At 41.8% G+C, this 17,418-nt stretch overlaps 1 protein-coding gene across 1 annotated transcript in view; it reads right to left on the bottom strand.

Moving 5' to 3' along the window:
- Positions 1-12,337: 12,337 nt before the first annotated feature.
- The window catches only part of Laptm4b (lysosomal protein transmembrane 4 beta), a 65,324-nt gene continuing 60,243 nt past the window's right edge, over positions 12,338-17,418 (bottom strand). Inside the window, exon 7 of the mRNA XM_015486323.2 lies at positions 12,338-13,448. Within this exon, the coding sequence (XP_015341809.1) occupies positions 13,371-13,448 (78 nt within the window). The 3' untranslated portion in view covers positions 12,338-13,370. The remainder of the gene's footprint in view (positions 13,449-17,418) is intronic.

Below are 17,418 nucleotides of genomic sequence, written 5' to 3'. Positions count from 1 at the left end.
AGTGTGTGGACGCTCTCTGGCCGCAGATGAGAGGAAAAGGTTCTGTCCCAGGAGAAGCAGCACGCAGCCCACCAGCATGGACTCCATTTTCAAGAGGAGGAAGAAGAGCAAGGCTGTGACACATGACAGGAGAGAGGGATGGGTGAGATTTCCGGGTGTTCCTGAACTCTGGGTGCTACAAACCCCCACCCTGTAGGCAGCCCCCCGAGCTGCACCCTGGCCGCGCGCCCTGCCTGCTGCCACTTCTGGACCTGACTCCAGGGTTCAGGAGCCACCCGCCCAGAATAACAGGGAGCTTCAGGGGCTTGTCCGGGTGGGGATAAGGTTGGGGAGGTATCCCCTGGGGATGAGAGACATGGAGGGAGTCTTATAACCTGAATTTAGGGGTTATTTTCTGCAAAAAGGCATCCATCGACAATGATGAAGAAAAAAGTGATGAAAATCTGGATAATCGGTGACAAGTGCCAGGAACTGCCTTGGCACTACCCAGATCACCTCACCAGAGCCAGTTCATATTCACAGAGCATCCACTGGCCAGGAACCAGGCCCCGAGGTGGGGATGGGGTAAGGACGCCAGGATGTAGAGGAGACAAAATTCCTACCCTGCAAGAACAGTGAAAGTCTAGTTCAAACAAGACTTCAGAAATTATGGGAAAGACATTCGTAACTTTGTCAAGTGGGAAAACCTTACTTTGGAGGTCCCCACCGAAACTTGGAGGGATGCAGACAGCAGGAATGGGCGATAGAGGACAGAGGGCTGGCTCTCCCACAGCCCTCCTGCTCCTAGCCAGCTGGGGTGAGTGTGCTCTACAGGCCAGGACATCTCCTAATAAAGCTCCAAAATTCTATCTCCGAACTGCTAACCCAAAGCACCTAGTTCAGGTTTTGACAAGCTACTGGGAGAGGCCCAGAACTAACCAGTTTCAAATTCTCTGGATGTGCCAGAGTGTAATCATTTTAAGGGCTTTTGATTGCCTGTGTTTTGTAACTAACCATCACCACTATTTGATGGCAGTTAGTTTCTGGAATATGAATAAGTGCCATGTACAAAATCAATTCTTAAAAGCTCCAGGGGTGGATAATTAGAATCCTAGACATAAAGCAAGGGGTTAACTCACTCTGGTCATTAAGCAACCCAATGGCACCATAATAGCCAAGAAAGAATTTTGGATTCAGGTCTCTTATTCTGTTACCCTGCAGCTCACAGAACGCTCTTGGCTGCCTGTACTGATCAGAAATAGTTTCTTTGTATGTCTTTGGGAGGAGGAAGGTGGAGGTCAGAAAGCAGAGAAAAGTCTTCAGGAAATGTTTTGTCTCTGAAGCCTTGGATCCCACAGAAGAAAATTCTTCCTGAGTCCAGGCCAGTGAAAATCCCCTAGGAGCTGGGGAAGTTGAGTTACAGTTTATGGAAACTTACAGTTAAAATGTGTAGCCCTATTCCAAGACACCAGTATGATCTAGTAAATTACCAGGAAAACAATAGCAATCTGGAAATCCTTCCAATTTTTTAAGGAAATTGTGAGTTCAAAACTGATTCCAATGACTCTGTTGTATGCCAACTAAAATGGGTGTTCTTTCCCCAGGGAGTTCCATCAGAATTCTTTAGAATAGGAAATCTCTCTATGGAACATGGCTGGGGCCAAGTCAAATAGGACAACTGAGTTGTTCTACCTTATGGGATGATCTTCTATTTTTCTGCCAAAAAAATAATGAAGCAAAAGCAAGTTCGGTGTCTTGAAATATGAAGTCAGAACAAATGATTATTTAACTTCTGGGTTACCTTGTCCTTGTAGCAAGGGGTTATGGGATGCAAATGCAAGTTGATCATAAAAGCTGCTGGGGAAAAGTCAGATTCACCTTTTCTGTGAGTGGCTCTGCTATCAACTGGATGCACAGAGAACCTTACTCAGAAGTGTAGGGTTAAGATTTTCAGTTCTCATGTAGACATTCATGCAAACACACAAGGGTGAGAGTGTGTGGTATCTAAGAGCACACAAGTTGGATACAATGATTGAAAGAACGATCAAGGCTCGTCGTCTTTCAATGATAACTACTTAATAGTACATGGGTAGCTATGTGTGGAACAATGCCTCAATTACCTGTCTCCACTTAGGATTGCACAGTAAGGATCTGTTCAGGGGTGGGGGTTATTTGACCCAGGTTTCACATTCATGAAGAACCTCAAATGTGGACTTTCGACATAAGCATCCATTTGTTCCCTGTAAACATTAGAACTTTTTGTTTTCCATTAGAATTATCCTGATTTGAGACCTAGCTATCTGGCCCAGAGGACTGACCAAAATGAGACGAGAAAAACAAAGGTGACCAGAGTATGAGGAAAATAAAGAAGAGAAAGACCAATAGCCTAAGATAAATCTTGTACTGAATGCATGGGTAGAAATGTAAAATTGCAATGCACCTCACTTGTACTGTGTGTCTAGATGACTGATGATGTTCCAGTCCCCTGTAAACCATTGGTGTTCCCCTCCCTCTCCATCAAGTAGAAGGGCTGATGTCACCTCTGGGAGAGGAAACACCGGCCCTTCAGGCAGCTGCTCATCTGTTGGAGCTGGAGATGTGGGGTTAAGAGAAGTAGCTGGGTTTCCACTGTGGTACAGTTTAGGAAAACTTTCTAGAAGGGCAGTGCCTCTTTCTGGATACCCTATCAACATGGACTGCTGATTTCAAGTCCAGAGGGTCCCTTAAGGAAAAGATGACTGACGGCACTATTGTACTGGCTGAAATAATTTCTAAAAAAACATAAATATATCATCCCACCTTAGAAAGTCAGATGATAGGGATTAGGAAAAAACTACAGCAAGTTAAAAAAAAAAAAAAACTTGTTCAGGAAAACAAAACGCATTTCAAAGAAGACTCAAATGTTTTTATGTGGTCTTGAACTTCACCATGAGATCCCAAGGACAGAGACCAGGTAGGTCTTTGCTTGTTTATGGATTTTTTTTTTTTTTTTGAAAATTGCTTGCTTCATCTTATTTATTTATTATAGCACCAGGGATTGAACCCTTTTTTATTTATTTTTATTTTTTTATATTTATTTATTTATTTTTTAGTTTTCGGTGGACACAACATCTTTGTTTGCATGTGGTGCTGAGGATCGAACCCGGGCCGCACGCATGCCAGGCGAGCGCGTTACCGCTTGAGCCACATCCCCAGCCCTTGTTTATGGATCTTGTCCTACGCTATGCTTAGAAGGAACTGGGCTGCTATAGCTTTTAACCTGGTGTTTGGAGCCGTGTAGTTTTGGGGCATATAGGTTGATGAGGCTGTCTCTCAAGAATGAGACAACAGTAATCCCAGGGGCTCAGGAGGCTGAGGCAAGAGGATCACAAGTTCAAAGTCAGCCTCAGCAACTTAGTGAGGACCTGAGCAACTCAGCTACCCTGTCTCTAATTAAAATACACACACAAAAAAAGTTGGGAGTGTGGCTCAATGGTTAAGTGTCCCTGGATTCAATACTTAGTACCCCCTCCCCGAAAAAAGAATGAGACAACAGGGTTCAGTGGAGAACCTTTGAGTACAGGCTAAAGTAAGTGGAAAGATTATTGTCTCCTTAACATTGACAAGGCTGAATGGACCAGGCATGCGTGGACGCACCACTCAGCAGTACAGATTACTGCTCCTTTCATCCTTAAACCTAGGAACTGGCACGAAGTGATCTGTGATTAGAAGCCAACAGAGTCTTCTCTGTGACACTCAATTAATTACCTTCACTCAAGGACATTAATGAGTTCACGTCTGCACTGGTTGCCTGGTGCTCCATCAGGTTGCAAGATATTTGGGCAATGACTATGTGCATCTGTCCTATGAGATCCCCCAGCACGCTGGCAGAGCTCAGTAAGTAGGGACTCAACAATAGCAAAAATATCAAAAGTTAGGACTTTTCCACATTCTCTCTTGCCAAAGAAAACAAGTAGGACATGGATATTAACAGAGTCCAACAGAAGGGGAAACATTACAAATGGTTAGTGGAAAGAAAAATGTGACAGTCTGCAGAGAGTCACACATAAATCACAAAATGGAGAAAAATAGAAAGCAATGAAAAAAGGCAAACAATTTCATTAGTAGAGGAAGGAGTCTCTGAGAAGCAGCAAAAGGAATGTCTTGACTCATTTAAAACAAGAATTGACAAAGCAACTTCCAATTATAGAAAGTGCCAGAAAATCACTGGCTCCATGCACATCATCTATGAATATGTATTTTTTTAAAAGAATGATGTTGAGAAGAAGATGCACTAATCAAAGTTTTTAAAGTTGCAAGTTTCTTTCTCTTACAGCAAAGTTTCTAAGATAGCCCAGCATCACTGACCCGGCCTAACAAAAGGGCACCAAGATTCCCCAGATGGCCAGCCCACACATGGGGCAGAAGAGAAAGTCTGAATAATGTTTTAAAATAATTTAATATAGCAATGGAATAAAGGACAAAACCTACCTGATATAAAATGTAATTGACAAAATTCAATACCTTTTCATGATGAAAACACTCCACAAACTAGAAATAAAAAGGAACAGATAAAGGGCACCTACAAAAAATCACAACCAACTTTAAAAATATATATTTTTTTAGTTGTAGATTTATTTAATTTATTTATTTAGTTAGTTAGTTAGTACTGAGGATTGAACCCAGGGGTGCTTAATCACTGAGCCACATCCCCAAGCCCCTTTTTTATATTTTATTTAGGAACAGGGTCTCACTGAATTGCTAAGTGCCTCGCTAAGTTGCTGGGGCTGGCTTTGAACTCACAATCCTCCCACCTCAGCCTCCCAAGCGGCTGGGATTACAAGTGTGTGTCATGGTGCCTAGCTTATTTATTTTTATGAGGTGCTGAGGATCGAACCCAGTGCCTCACACATGCTAGGTAAGCACTCTACCACTGAGCCACAACCCCAGTCCCCTACTTTATCTTAATGATGGAAGACTGAAGGCTTTCCCAGGATCAGGAGCAAGTTACCTTCTCACTACTTACATTCTACATTGTACTAGAAGTTCTAATCAAGGTAAGAAAATGAGATGAAAGTCATCCAGATTGGAAAGAAAAAGTAAAAACTATTTGCAGATGATATGATCTGGTATAGAAAAATTCTAAGGCACACATTAAAAAACTGTTGAGCTAATACATGAGTTCGGTAAGGTTTCAGGATACGAAATATCTTAAAAATTGCATGTATTTCTGTATACTTGCAACAAATAATTGACAATGAAATTACGGCCAGGCATGGTGGCACATGCCTGTAAGGAGGTTGAGGCAGGAAGATCACAAGTTCAAAGCCAGCCTCAGCAATTTAGCAAGGCTCTAAGCAACTTAGTGAGACTCTGTATCTAAATAACAAATAAATAAGAGATGGGGACATGGCTGGCTCAGTGGTTAAGTGCCCTAGGTTCAATCCCTGATAACAACACAAAAAAAAGAAAAGAAAGAAAGAGAAAATGAAATTAAGAAAACAATTCCATCTTCAATAGCCCCCACCAAAGAACAAATCATTTAGACATAAATTTTGAAGTGCCAACCTTATACAGTCATTGTGTCCATGGGGGTTTGATTCTAAGATCCCTAGAGGATAACAAAATTCTCAGATGCTCAAATCCCTCATGCGAAATGGTGTGGTATTTGCTCATGACCTACCTACATCCTTAAGTAATATCTAGACCACTTAAAATATCTAATACAATGTAATAAATGCTATGTAAATAGATGTTTTGTTGTACTGTTTAGGGAATAATGACAAGAAAAAGTCAATTCGTTTTTAGGACAGCTGATTTTTTCCCCCCAGGTATTTTCAACCCACGGTTGGTTGGCTCCATGGATGGAGAATCCACAATATAAAGAACAAGGTTGGAGAACTCACACAACAGTCAAACAGTGAAAGCAGCCCAAACAACCAGAAACTGATACTTAGTAAAATGTGGTATATCCATAGGATTGAATATTGTTCTGCAGGCTGAGACAGGAGGATCGCGGGTTCAAAGCAGCCTCAGCAACAGCGAGGTGCTAAGCAACTCAGTGAGACCCTGTCTCTAAATAAAATACAAAACAGCGCTGGGGATGTGACTCAGTGGTTAAGTACCTGAGTTCAATCCCCAGTACCCGCCCCCAAAAGAATGAAATACTAATATATGCTACATGCTGTGAAACAGATGAACCTCGAAAATGAGCTTAGTGAAAGGCCAGTCATAAGGCACCACGTGTTGTCTATTTCCATGTCCAAAATAGGTAGATCCATTGAGACAGAAAGTAAGCTAGTGATGACCTACAACTGGGAAAGTTAAGATGAAGAGTGACTGTTTATAGGTGCGTTTCTTTGAGAGGTGATGAAAATGTTCTAGAATTGATTGTGATGGTGGCACAACTCTGAAGAGTATTAAAAACCATTAACTTGTATACTTTAAAGTGAATAGTATGGCACATGAATTCTATCTCAATAAAGGTTTTATTGAGGGCAAGTTTTAATTTTGAGCCCTCATGCAAATAATTTAGTCTCTCTTCCTGCTTTAGTCATCCTCCTTTGGATCCTTCCTGGAAGACTTTCATGCATAGGAAGGAGAGGCTTCTTGCTACACTTCTTGGCATCTGCTCTTGTTCTTTTGCACGCATACCTTTTCTGGAGTTTGTACTCCCTCCTCTTACGAGCACTTTCCACTGCAAGAAATGTCTCCTGCTAGAAATTTCTGTCCTAGTGTCTACTGTACCTGACACAGGGCAATTCACATTCCTTGACTATTGGAATTCTGTGTATTTTTCTAAAGAACAAAGCGCTCAGTGGTGGAGCACTTGCCTAGCATGTATAAGGCAGTGGGCTAGATTCTCAGCACCACATATAAAGAAAATAAAGGTCCATCAACAACTAAAAATGAACATATTTTTTTTAAAAAAAATAAAGTAACGGCCAGGTGCAATAACACACACCTGTAATCTCAGCATCTCAGGAGGCTGAGGCAGGAGTTCAAAGCCAGCCTCAGCAAAAGCTAGGTGCTAAGCAACTCAAGAAACACTGTCTCTAAATAAAATACAATATAGGGTTGGGGATGTGGCTCAGTGATCAAGTGTCCCAGGGTTCAATCCCCATGGTACCCCCTACCCCCCCAAATAGAATAAAGAACAAATATGCTTTACCATGAAGTTTCACATGGATTTTATTTAAATCTTAAGTGCCCAGGAAGTGTGTAAACACATTACTGTAGTAGAGTTGCACACCAGCTGTTCAGAATTCTCCTCTATATTGTCTAAGGTCTCAGGATTCCACAGGGTTTAGATTTGGTCATTCATTGTTTTAATGATGCAGTGATTTACAAGAAAAGAGGAAAATTCTTGAGAAGGCACATGTAGCAAGTTTTCATTCAGAACTGTACTGAATTAAGCTCACATAAGAGAAACTGGATCACAAGAACAGTAAGAGCTAAGAATAACATTCCCTTTTGATTTCAAATTTAAACAGAATATTAGCTAGCCTCTCATCTCAGCAGTCCTTTAATCTTTCTTCAGAGATCAATCCTTTCATTATGGTGGTGTTGTTCTTTCCCTATCACCTACCTTTACGACCCTCTGCTATCAGTCAAGATGCACACACAGAATAAATAGGACTCTGCCTGTCAGGTCTGCTGGAAGAGTAGCAATGAAATTTTTTTCCCAGTGGGCTCTTATGAGACATGGTCTCTGTGGGGCTCAAGCTCCTCTGACTTGTTTTTCAGAATTTGTTGTGATCACTGGGAGTGGGATTACAGCTGGCTTTAATTTTTCTCATGTACTTATTTTATTTTTCATCTAGTAAATATTTTTAAATATTTTTTTAGTTCCTTCTATTTGCCAGATGTGCTAGGCATGGATAGAATAATAACACAGATTTACTGGGGGATTAAAGATAAGACGTGACAATAACTGCAGAGCGTTTAGATGTGCCTTGTTTGGAGATGCCGATTCTGCTACGGGAGAACATAAAATAAATGCCTTCCAGATCTGTGGCTCATAGGAAGCCTCTAAAGGGAAGTCACTTTCAGGTTGAGTTGCTGGACTTAGTTTCTTTTTATTAAAACATATGAGTTTATAGAGTTTCCTGATAGCCTAAGTCACACCTGGTTTTTCCATGAAGATGTTCAGGGAAGTTAACTCTCAGGGATACAGTGACAATGATTCAGTGCATTAACTTCAACAGGGCAGAAAAAAAACTACATTCCCAGGGGAAATGACTGTTTTTTTTCTTTCTTTTTTTCTTTTTTTTTTTTTTTCTGTCTCTATGTAGTACAGGCTTTCTGGGGAAAGGAAATTGGATCTCAAGGTTTCCTAGTACAAATTACAAAATAGTACAAATTACATCACTGCCTTTACTGGCCCGAGTTATGATGCTGGAAATCTTAACATGCGTAATCTCCTTGACAAAGATAAATTACTGCAGTTCACAAGCATGCCTAATTTCCTCAGAAGGAAATTGCTTGCTTAAAACAATTAACTACTCAAAAACGCCCACCTCAGTTGATCTTTTTTCTGGACTGAATAAATTCTTTTAATAAGAATAAAAAGCTGGTATTTGCAGTGCATCAATTAAAAGAGAACTGACAGCTTTACTTATGTAACGCAACTTCAAGCTAAACACCCACCCCAAGTTTACATGGCTTCGCCCGACTTGCTTTCCACCTGTGGATGCGTTAACTCCAATGAGTAGCGATCAACCATTGTTAGTATGAAGTGGGGTGAATGTGCAGAATTCTGAAATTCTAAGTGTCTCAGATTCACCCACTTAGGGCTGGGGATGTGGCTCAAGTGGGTAGCACACTTGCCTGGCATGCCTGCGGCCCGGGTTCGATCCTCAGCACCACATACAAACAAAGATTTTGTGTTCACCGAAAACTAAAAAATAAAATATTAAAATTCTCTCTCTCTTTTAAAAAAAAAAAAATTCACCCACTTAGACCTATTTAAACTGCAGAATTATGAAGACATCATACAACTCACTGCACTGGGTGTCCCTACTGCAAAGGACAACAGGGTCCTCTGTGCTGTTGCTGGCCCCTGTATCTCATCTTCCCAGAGCCAGGGCTTTCCTCAGGAAGAGACCACAGGTGGAGGCCTCAGCTGCCCTTTAGAAGGCCTACATTGGAAGTCCCTAATTTAGGATACCAGGGATGGCAATGTGCATTGGATATAACTTTCACATTGTGACCAGGTCTAAGGGGGACCAAGACACCACAGCTCCAGTAGCAGCCAAAACGACCATCCTAGACTTTTCTGAGCAAAATGCAGTTTGAATCCTCAATGCCTATGAATTGGGTCACACAATTCCTTTCAAAATTATATTTTTTGCTCTGTTGTAGCAATCTACCTGGACATTTTGATAAATACTTTATTTCCTGGATGCGCTAGCTTAGATCTTAATTGTCACCCTAAGGCCCATGTGTTAAAGACTTGGAAGTGGGGCCTGGGGGCGGCTGGGGTTGTGGCTCAGCAGTACAGCACTTGCCTGGCATGTGAGATCCTCAGCACCTCATAAAAAGTAAATAAATAAAATCAAGGTATTGTTTCCAACCACAACTAAAAACATAAAGTTAAAAAAAAAAAAAGAGTGGGGCCTGGTGGTAAGTCTTTGGGTCATTGGAGGTGTGCCTGTGAAGGGGACAGCAGGAACTTAGCCTTCTCCTCTTCCCCTCTTTTGCTCCCTGGTCATGAAGTGAGCAGTTCTGTTCCACCATGAGCTCCTGCCATGATGTGTGGCTTTGTCACAGACCTAGAGTGACAGAGCCCACTGATCATAGACTGAAACCTTTGTAACTGTGAGCAAAGATAAACCTATTTTAAGTTATCTCTAGGTATGTGTTATTAGTGATGGAAAGCTAACATACCAGGTTCAAGAGGTTCTCAGCTAAATAAGATAAAAACTGTACAATCAAAGGCTTTTTTTGCAAAGCATGTGTGTTAGATAGGCTAAAATAAACAAAACTTGAGTCCATCATGCTGTGTTTTAAGTCAAACTCTTCATCCTAAAGCAGCAGCTGTTCTTGCTAATAAGGATCCCACTGATGCATCTATAGGGGTCAGACTTCCATTTTGATGTTCCTTTTTCTGAATTGGCCAGGCGACATCTTCTGTCTTCTGCTGTCTTGGTGCTCTCTTTAGCAGAAGGTACGCACGGGGCTGTGGGCAGAAGGGTGCAGATCTGGCTGGCTTCCATGCACCATGAGCCATTTAGCAGAAAACTTGGCCAGTGTGCTGAAACACTTGAAGTAAATTCCATGGGCGTGGAGACATCCCTGCAATGCCTCCTTTTTCCTTCCCTTCCAGAACATATGTCTGAGCTGCCAAAAACCATTTCACACAGCCCCAGGCACTATTTTTGGTGCTTTGTTAGGTCTGAAGGTAGGGAGCCCTGAAATGGCTTTGCCTGAGCTTTCCGCTGGCAGTTCTTTTCCATGAGCTGCTCTTTTAATACCTTGGCAAAGATACCTAACCTCTCCCCTCCAGAACCTGGGGTTGCTTACATGATTGGCAGTACTAATCTAATGATGTTTAGGTCAGTTTCCAGACTGGCTGCAAAAACTAATGCATCTTAAAAGAGGGAGAAAAACGAAATGTTTTTATAGTCACATTAGTTTTCCTCTATAATGAACGCTCAGTTTGCACAGCAGCATTTTTTTTCTCAAAAGATGAATATTTCAAATACAATATATCCCTCTTTAATGGCTATAGTCTTAAAGACAATCTATTGATATCATTAGTAATAAATCATTGATTAACCATCTAAGGGTGGAGAAGAAAGATAAATGAAAACAATGTGGTTTGGTTAAGCAATCAAATTAAACATGTATTTAGGTCCAGAACAGTGAGGGTAGGGGGAGAGGTTTTTGTTGTTTCTGCATTCTTGAGGACAACAGGATAGGAAGAGAGATAAAGACATCAGACTCTGGGGAAGTGCTGCACAAATTTTATTTTTTATTTTTTAGTTGTAGATGGACACGATATCTTTGTTTTATTTATTTATTTTTGTATGTGGTGCTGAGGATCAAACCCAGTGCCTCACGCATGTGAGGCAAGCGTTCAGCCACTGAGCTATACAGCCCCAGCCCCTGCACAAAATATTTATTAGGAAGCAGAGAGCCTGTTGGCCTCTAACCTTTTGTCACCTTGGTACCCTGGAAGTCCAACTAGCTTGTTCCATGGAGGCCTATTTTTTTTTTAAAGGAGCGACAGATCATTCTTTAGTCGAAAGCTTTAAGTTTTGCCCTTCCCTGCACGGCGTGGNGGGGGGGGGGGGGGTTCTCACCAGCAAAGTGCACAAGAAATATATAGGCATAACAGTGAGGTAACGGCTGTTCTTCTTTCTCTGTGAACAACAAAATAGGAGAAAGCGGCAGGATACCAAAATGGAATTTAGAATACATTTAAAAGAGAAGCTATTTATCTGTTAGTAATGAGACAAAAACACACTTCCGGGGCTATGCAGACCTTGCTCTACAAGGTCATTTTAATGCCTTTCCATAGTGGAGGCAAAAAGAAAATGCCTCACTCTACAGAAGTAAATATGGAGGCTGCTCTTGAGTTTAGCCTAAGAACTGTTAAGAATCAAGTAAAACCAGCAACACCAACTCCCTATGAGGATCTTGGAGAATGCAGTGATAACTGGAGGTCCATGTGCTACCTGGGTGCTGCATAAACCAGAAGAGCAGCCTTTGTTTCTCTCAAAAGATTCTATAGCATCTCAAGATCAGAACCCCTCTCCACTCAACCATGTATCATTTGCAAAACTTATTATGCAAAGAGATAGAAAATCACGAGGAACAATATGCAAGTAATGGTCATTTCCTATGTGCCTTCCACAGGGATGACAACACTGATGGGCCTTTCCACTGAAATATGGCTACATGGATCCAAGTTTGTGTGAATCTTTCACATTTAAACTAAGGGGAAAAAAAACCAAAACTTATTATTGTGGTGCTAGGGATATAACCTAGGGCTTTACACATACTGGCCCTCTACCACTGAGTGGAACCACGGGCCACCATACACTTTAAGGAACAGAATTTTTTAGATCGAGTTTCTAAAGAATCAGGAATAAAATCTCCTCTCCACCTTTTATTTTAATGTCCCTTGGAATGTAGTAGTATCTCGATTGCTTATAAAAAATGCTGAACACCTGGTGCTTAGACCTAAAGGCAGGTGCAGGAATGCTGGAAGCTGGGGTCTGTTTGTACCCCATTCTTCTTGGTCTAAGAAGTCTGATTTTATCAAATATTAAAATATTCATTTATGTATGAAACGAGCTATAAAGCCTACTCCTTTTACCGCGTGGCCCTGCGGGTGCAGGAAGGGCACAATCACCACAGAATCAAAAGGTTATTTCTTGGAGGTGGGCGAATCTCACTTTAATTGCAAAAGCCTTCATTTACAGCACATTCAATGATAAACAAGGAGGAGAGCCATTTTTTGAACATATGAACATATAAAAGTCCTTTGCCATTCAGGTAGTAGAGATTGCTTAACATTTTTAAAGGACGACTAGGCAGACTCAGAAATTCACAGTAGTGGGATGGACCTCAGAGGGAAAGAAGAAAACCTTTTTAGGCAAACACATATCAGTGATTTTACTTGATATGATTCTCCTTGGATCAAGGCCAGGTAGGACACATAGTAAAACAGGGCCCTGGGAAGGATGGAAACCAGGAGAAAAGAATACCAGGTCCCATACGATGCCAAACCAATCAGTCCCTCCTCTAGCGCAGAGAAGTAGTTTCTGTTCCCACAGCCTGGTATTACCTAATGGTCTCCATTTAGCCCCCACCCCCATCCCGGGGAGGGAGGGGATGGAAGGTGGCTGAAATCCTTGACAAGTAAATTCCAATTGTTACTGAATTTAAGTCACAAAGGATAGTAGGAAAACTACTGTAACATATATATAAGGACTTCTGTTTATCTAATAAGAACAATGATCACACAATTAACATTCCTGTTTTCATAAGTTTGTTCTATACACCAAACGGTTTAAGAAAGGTGTTGTTTAATTTTGATCTTATATTTTCAAAAGAGAGGAGAAATAGAAAAAGTGTGACTAATTTCCCAGCTTTAGGGTCAAGCAGATAAAAAACCAGACTTCGGGGACTCAAGGTCTCTCTGTATTTTGGGGAAAGATGAATGGATCTGTTAATGCCTCACCCCTACTGAAAGAATCCTATAGCTACACTACCAAAGTGCTCTAGCTAAAGCATGTGTTCAAAACTACAGAGGGATTCAACTTAACATCTAAATTGTAAAATGTGACAATTCAAAAACAAACAAGCCTCAGAGAGTTCATCTCAGAATTGAAATTACAGAACTATTGCTCAGGTGTCTGAAAAGTTGAGCTGCTTGCTCTCAACTCCATCCACTCTCAGACTCAGGCAGACACGTAGGGTGGCGGTGGCTCCTTGGCAGCCCCATTCACAGTGGCATCATCATACGGGGGTAACAGCACCTGAGAAGAAAAAGGGAAGATGAGAGTTATGTCTGCCCCACAGAGGTTCAGCTTTAATTAAACTTTTATGCAGTTAAACATTTTCCATACCCAGTACCACCTTCAATTTTTCACCAGGTGGATACATTTTCATGAGAGACTTTTTGAATCCTTAAAGAAGCAACTGGGGAGAGACTTTCAACCCCCTGAGTTTTTTTGAGCCCTTTCTACATGTGCCAACATGATCAAAAAAAAGGAACAAGTGCCTGCCTAGGAACAAGGAAGCAAGGGTACCTCTAAAGAGGAAAATAACTCCTTAGGTGAGTGTGCACAGAACAGGGCAGGTGCCTGATCCACCACAGGAACCACCCATGGTGAGCCCCATAGCACAGTGGGAATCGCAGGAGCTTTGGTATCAACATGGATTTGCAGCTTGGCTGAGCCACAGTTTTTATTAGCATAATCTGGGTAAGTTACTCAAGCTGTTGCTACATCTGTGAAACAGGGAGATCTGAAAACTAGGTGTATAAAATACCTAATTCTGCTTGGTGCCCACCTGCATGGTAGATGTGATTTACAGATGGCTGGAGAGGAACAAGAAAAGCACTGAACCTACTGATAATCTCCTTGTTCACATTTCAAGTACAGAAAAATCTGCATATCATTGTTTATGAAGGTGTTAACAGAAGACATTGGTGATAAGGCTTTCTTGGATAGAAAACAAAACAAAGTACCATCTACCCAGTGTGCTGCCCTTCAGCCAAAAACATTTACTATGTATTTAATGTGTGGCAGGCAAGGCAGGTGCAAGAGGCAAGTGTCCACCCTTTAGGAGTTCAGAGATGAAATGATAAAATAAAGCCTTATCTACCTCAAGTGCTGTGTGGAAAGAGAATATTAACGGACAAAACTATACTTAGTAGTTATGTTTTCTATTATGGGCATCTCTGGGTGCTTGAAGTGGTAAATATTCAGTTTCATGAATTTTCATTTATCTGTCCCTTAGGCTCTGAGAGGAACTACATCAAGTTTGTCACAATTATCTCTCCTAACCTTACACACACACACACACACACACAAAAAAAAAAAAAAAAACCCTCCACCCTCCACCCCTCTCTAAGTCAACACACTTAACCTCTAACTTTTTTTCTCCTAGTCTTGGAGCTCCTGTTGGGTTCAAGCTGTCTTCTTTCACCTAAGGGGAAAGCCTAGTACCTGTTTAAAGGCAGGAACTCAGGAGGAATAAATAAGTGGGGCATCATTTAGGCTGGCCCCCAAAGAACCCGTATGGTCCACTTGGTGGGAAGTGAAACTGGCCATCTAAATAAAGGAAAGGGCACCTGTGCTGGCTAGGTCCCAACCAGAAGGCAGAAGCTAAACAAAATTTAACAAGTTATTAACAGGGGATTGTAGAAATAGCGATTCGATTAAGAGAGTATAGATGAAAACCACTGGACAGCGGACAAGCCTTCCATGTAGAACTGGGTCAGAATGGTCCACAGTCTCAGGTTAGGGCTTGTGTGTGTCAAGAAGCGCCTGCTATCAGAAGCTGTTCAAAGCAGTACAGAGAAGCTAACGCCTAAAAATCTCTGGACCCCAGGTCTGAAAATTCTTTAGATTTATTCTCAGTGGGGTGGTTACATGCCAGTGTGGTTACACAGCAGTTACTTTTTGTCCCATATCTTAGGTCAGATAGAGGTTTTACCAGTTTTTAACCACAGAAAACAGAAATAGTAAGTTTTGCACAGTAAGCTTCCTTGAAGCAAAGTCTATGACACCATCTAGTTGCAAACCTGGCTTTTACAACAAAGAGGAAGCTCCAAACTACAACCAGCTCTCTGCAGAAATCCTGCTGACATTACGAGAAGCTTAATTATAGTGGGGGTCTCTTTGGTGGGTACTTTGTGGCTGCCATCAGTGTGTACAGGAGAAGCATGCCATTGCTGATACTCCCACTCCCTACGAAGGCCAACAAGATCAGACACCCTGGGAACACGCAGAAACTAGCCCTCCACTGTGACATGGCTGATGGGTCAATACGGACAAAGCCCAGCCCCAGCAGGCTAGCAGGAGGCTCTGGAGCTGCGAAGCAGTAAGTGGATACCTGGCCCAGCATCCCATAGTCAATGGCGACAGGCCAGAATCATGGCCTTTGTTCTGGAAAGTGGTAATAAGATTGTGCTTGTGTCCTGGACACTTTATGCTTCAGGGACAAATCTGGGGCAAATGTTCAAATACTGACTGGGCTGTCAGTAAACGGAGCACCAGGACGTCAATCAGAGGCAAGGAGGCACATGCCAGTTCTCCCTACAAAGGAACCAGCTGCTCTCACATCCCACACACCCACACATGCAGAGCACCCCTGTGTACATGGCTCTTGACAGCAGCAATACAAACCTGAGAACACACCCCTGTCTGCTGAAGAACTCTCAGTCCAGCAGGAGGCAGAACAGGTAGAAGGTGATATGATCAATGCGGGAGTGTCACAGGATGATAGGGAGGACAGACAGGGAAAACCAGTTCAGGCTGGGGGATCATGGAAGACCTACTGGGTTAAGTGGGAGGTGATCAGCAGAGGGAAGAGCACGATGATGGTTCTGGTAGACAGGTGGGGGAGGGAAACAGAGCGCTGTCTGGGAACTGTGAGGATCTGCTATGGTGGCTGCTTATGGGAGAAGTTGGGGAGCTTGGGAAGATAGGTGAGGGTTGAGCATGGAAAGCACCACGGGTACCAACTCAAGGAGCTGTGTCCACCAGCCAGTAGCAGCATCTCCACTAGGAATACCAAGTCCCAGCCTGAGCCGAGGGGAAAAATGTGCTGTGTTCTCCAAAACATATGCCGTGTTATCTGCCTCTATGCGCTGTAGGATGCTGTGCACACGTGTTAAGTAACATGATAAGTAGAAACAGCTGGGATCAGAACTAAAAATATTAAATTTCGCATGACTGAGCTTCAGCACTATGTTCCAAAACCTCATTAAACAATTAATGGGCTCAGATCTATCATTATCTTTGGAGAAATTATCTTAAATTATCTTTTAAGTCACTTAAAAAGAGGTGAAATCAGCCATGATATCCAACCTTTTTTCTTTTTTACAGAGCAAAATGCAACACGCAGCCCAAATTCTTCAAATTCTCAAAGATTAAACACAAAATTTTCTTTGAACAACTTATCTGCTGCACATTTTCCTTCTGCTTGTCAAAGTAAAGCTTTTACACTGCGTCTGGTAATTTATCCCTATATTCCTAGCTATTCAACTCCAAACTTGTTTTAAAATTCCATCCACAATAGGTATGTTAACATCCTGAGAGCCTTTTCTCGGAAACACTCTGTTGCCTTTAGTTCTCAATCCAAAGTTAAGATGCCTAGAGAAGAATTTCTCCTACTGAAGTTGCTGACATCTCCCCCCACACACACACTAAATGCTGACTGTAAAATTTTCTTCACATGACACCTCTTTTGCTATCAGACTACTTTAAAAGGTTCTCCAGATGGAACTAACTTTAAATCTTTGAAGGCACAGCATCGTCTCCTGATCTCAGTGATGTTGACACCAGGCTGACTTAATGGAAGGGTTGGCAAAGTAAGGGTTCCCTTTCTGCTTCTATGCCATCTGCTAACACTGAAAAGACTTGTCTATGTTCCTTTTCTACAAGGGTCAGTGAAGTCTGTGGAAATCTGAGAAGAAATTTCTCAGGTCAAATAATATAAAATGTGCCAATTAAGATGCTATATAGGGATTGGAGTTGTGGCTCAGTGTTGAGCACTTTCCTAGCATGTTTGAGGCCCTGGGTTCGATTCTCAGCACCACATATAAATAAATGAATAAAATAAAGATCCACCAACATCTAAAAATATATATATATATATATATGATGCTATATAGGGGCTGCGGGTATAGCTCAGTTGGTAGAGTGCTTGCTTGTCATGCACAAGGTCCTGGGTCAAATCCACAGCACCACCACCCAAAAAAAAAAAAAAAAAAAAAAT

The sequence above is a fragment of the Marmota marmota genome, unplaced genomic scaffold (genome assembly GCF_001458135.2).
Source record: "Marmota marmota marmota unplaced genomic scaffold, marMar, whole genome shotgun sequence".
In the NCBI taxonomy this organism is placed as follows: Eukaryota; Metazoa; Chordata; class Mammalia; order Rodentia; family Sciuridae; genus Marmota; species Marmota marmota.
This window is presented reverse-complemented; position numbering and strand designations above follow the sequence as displayed.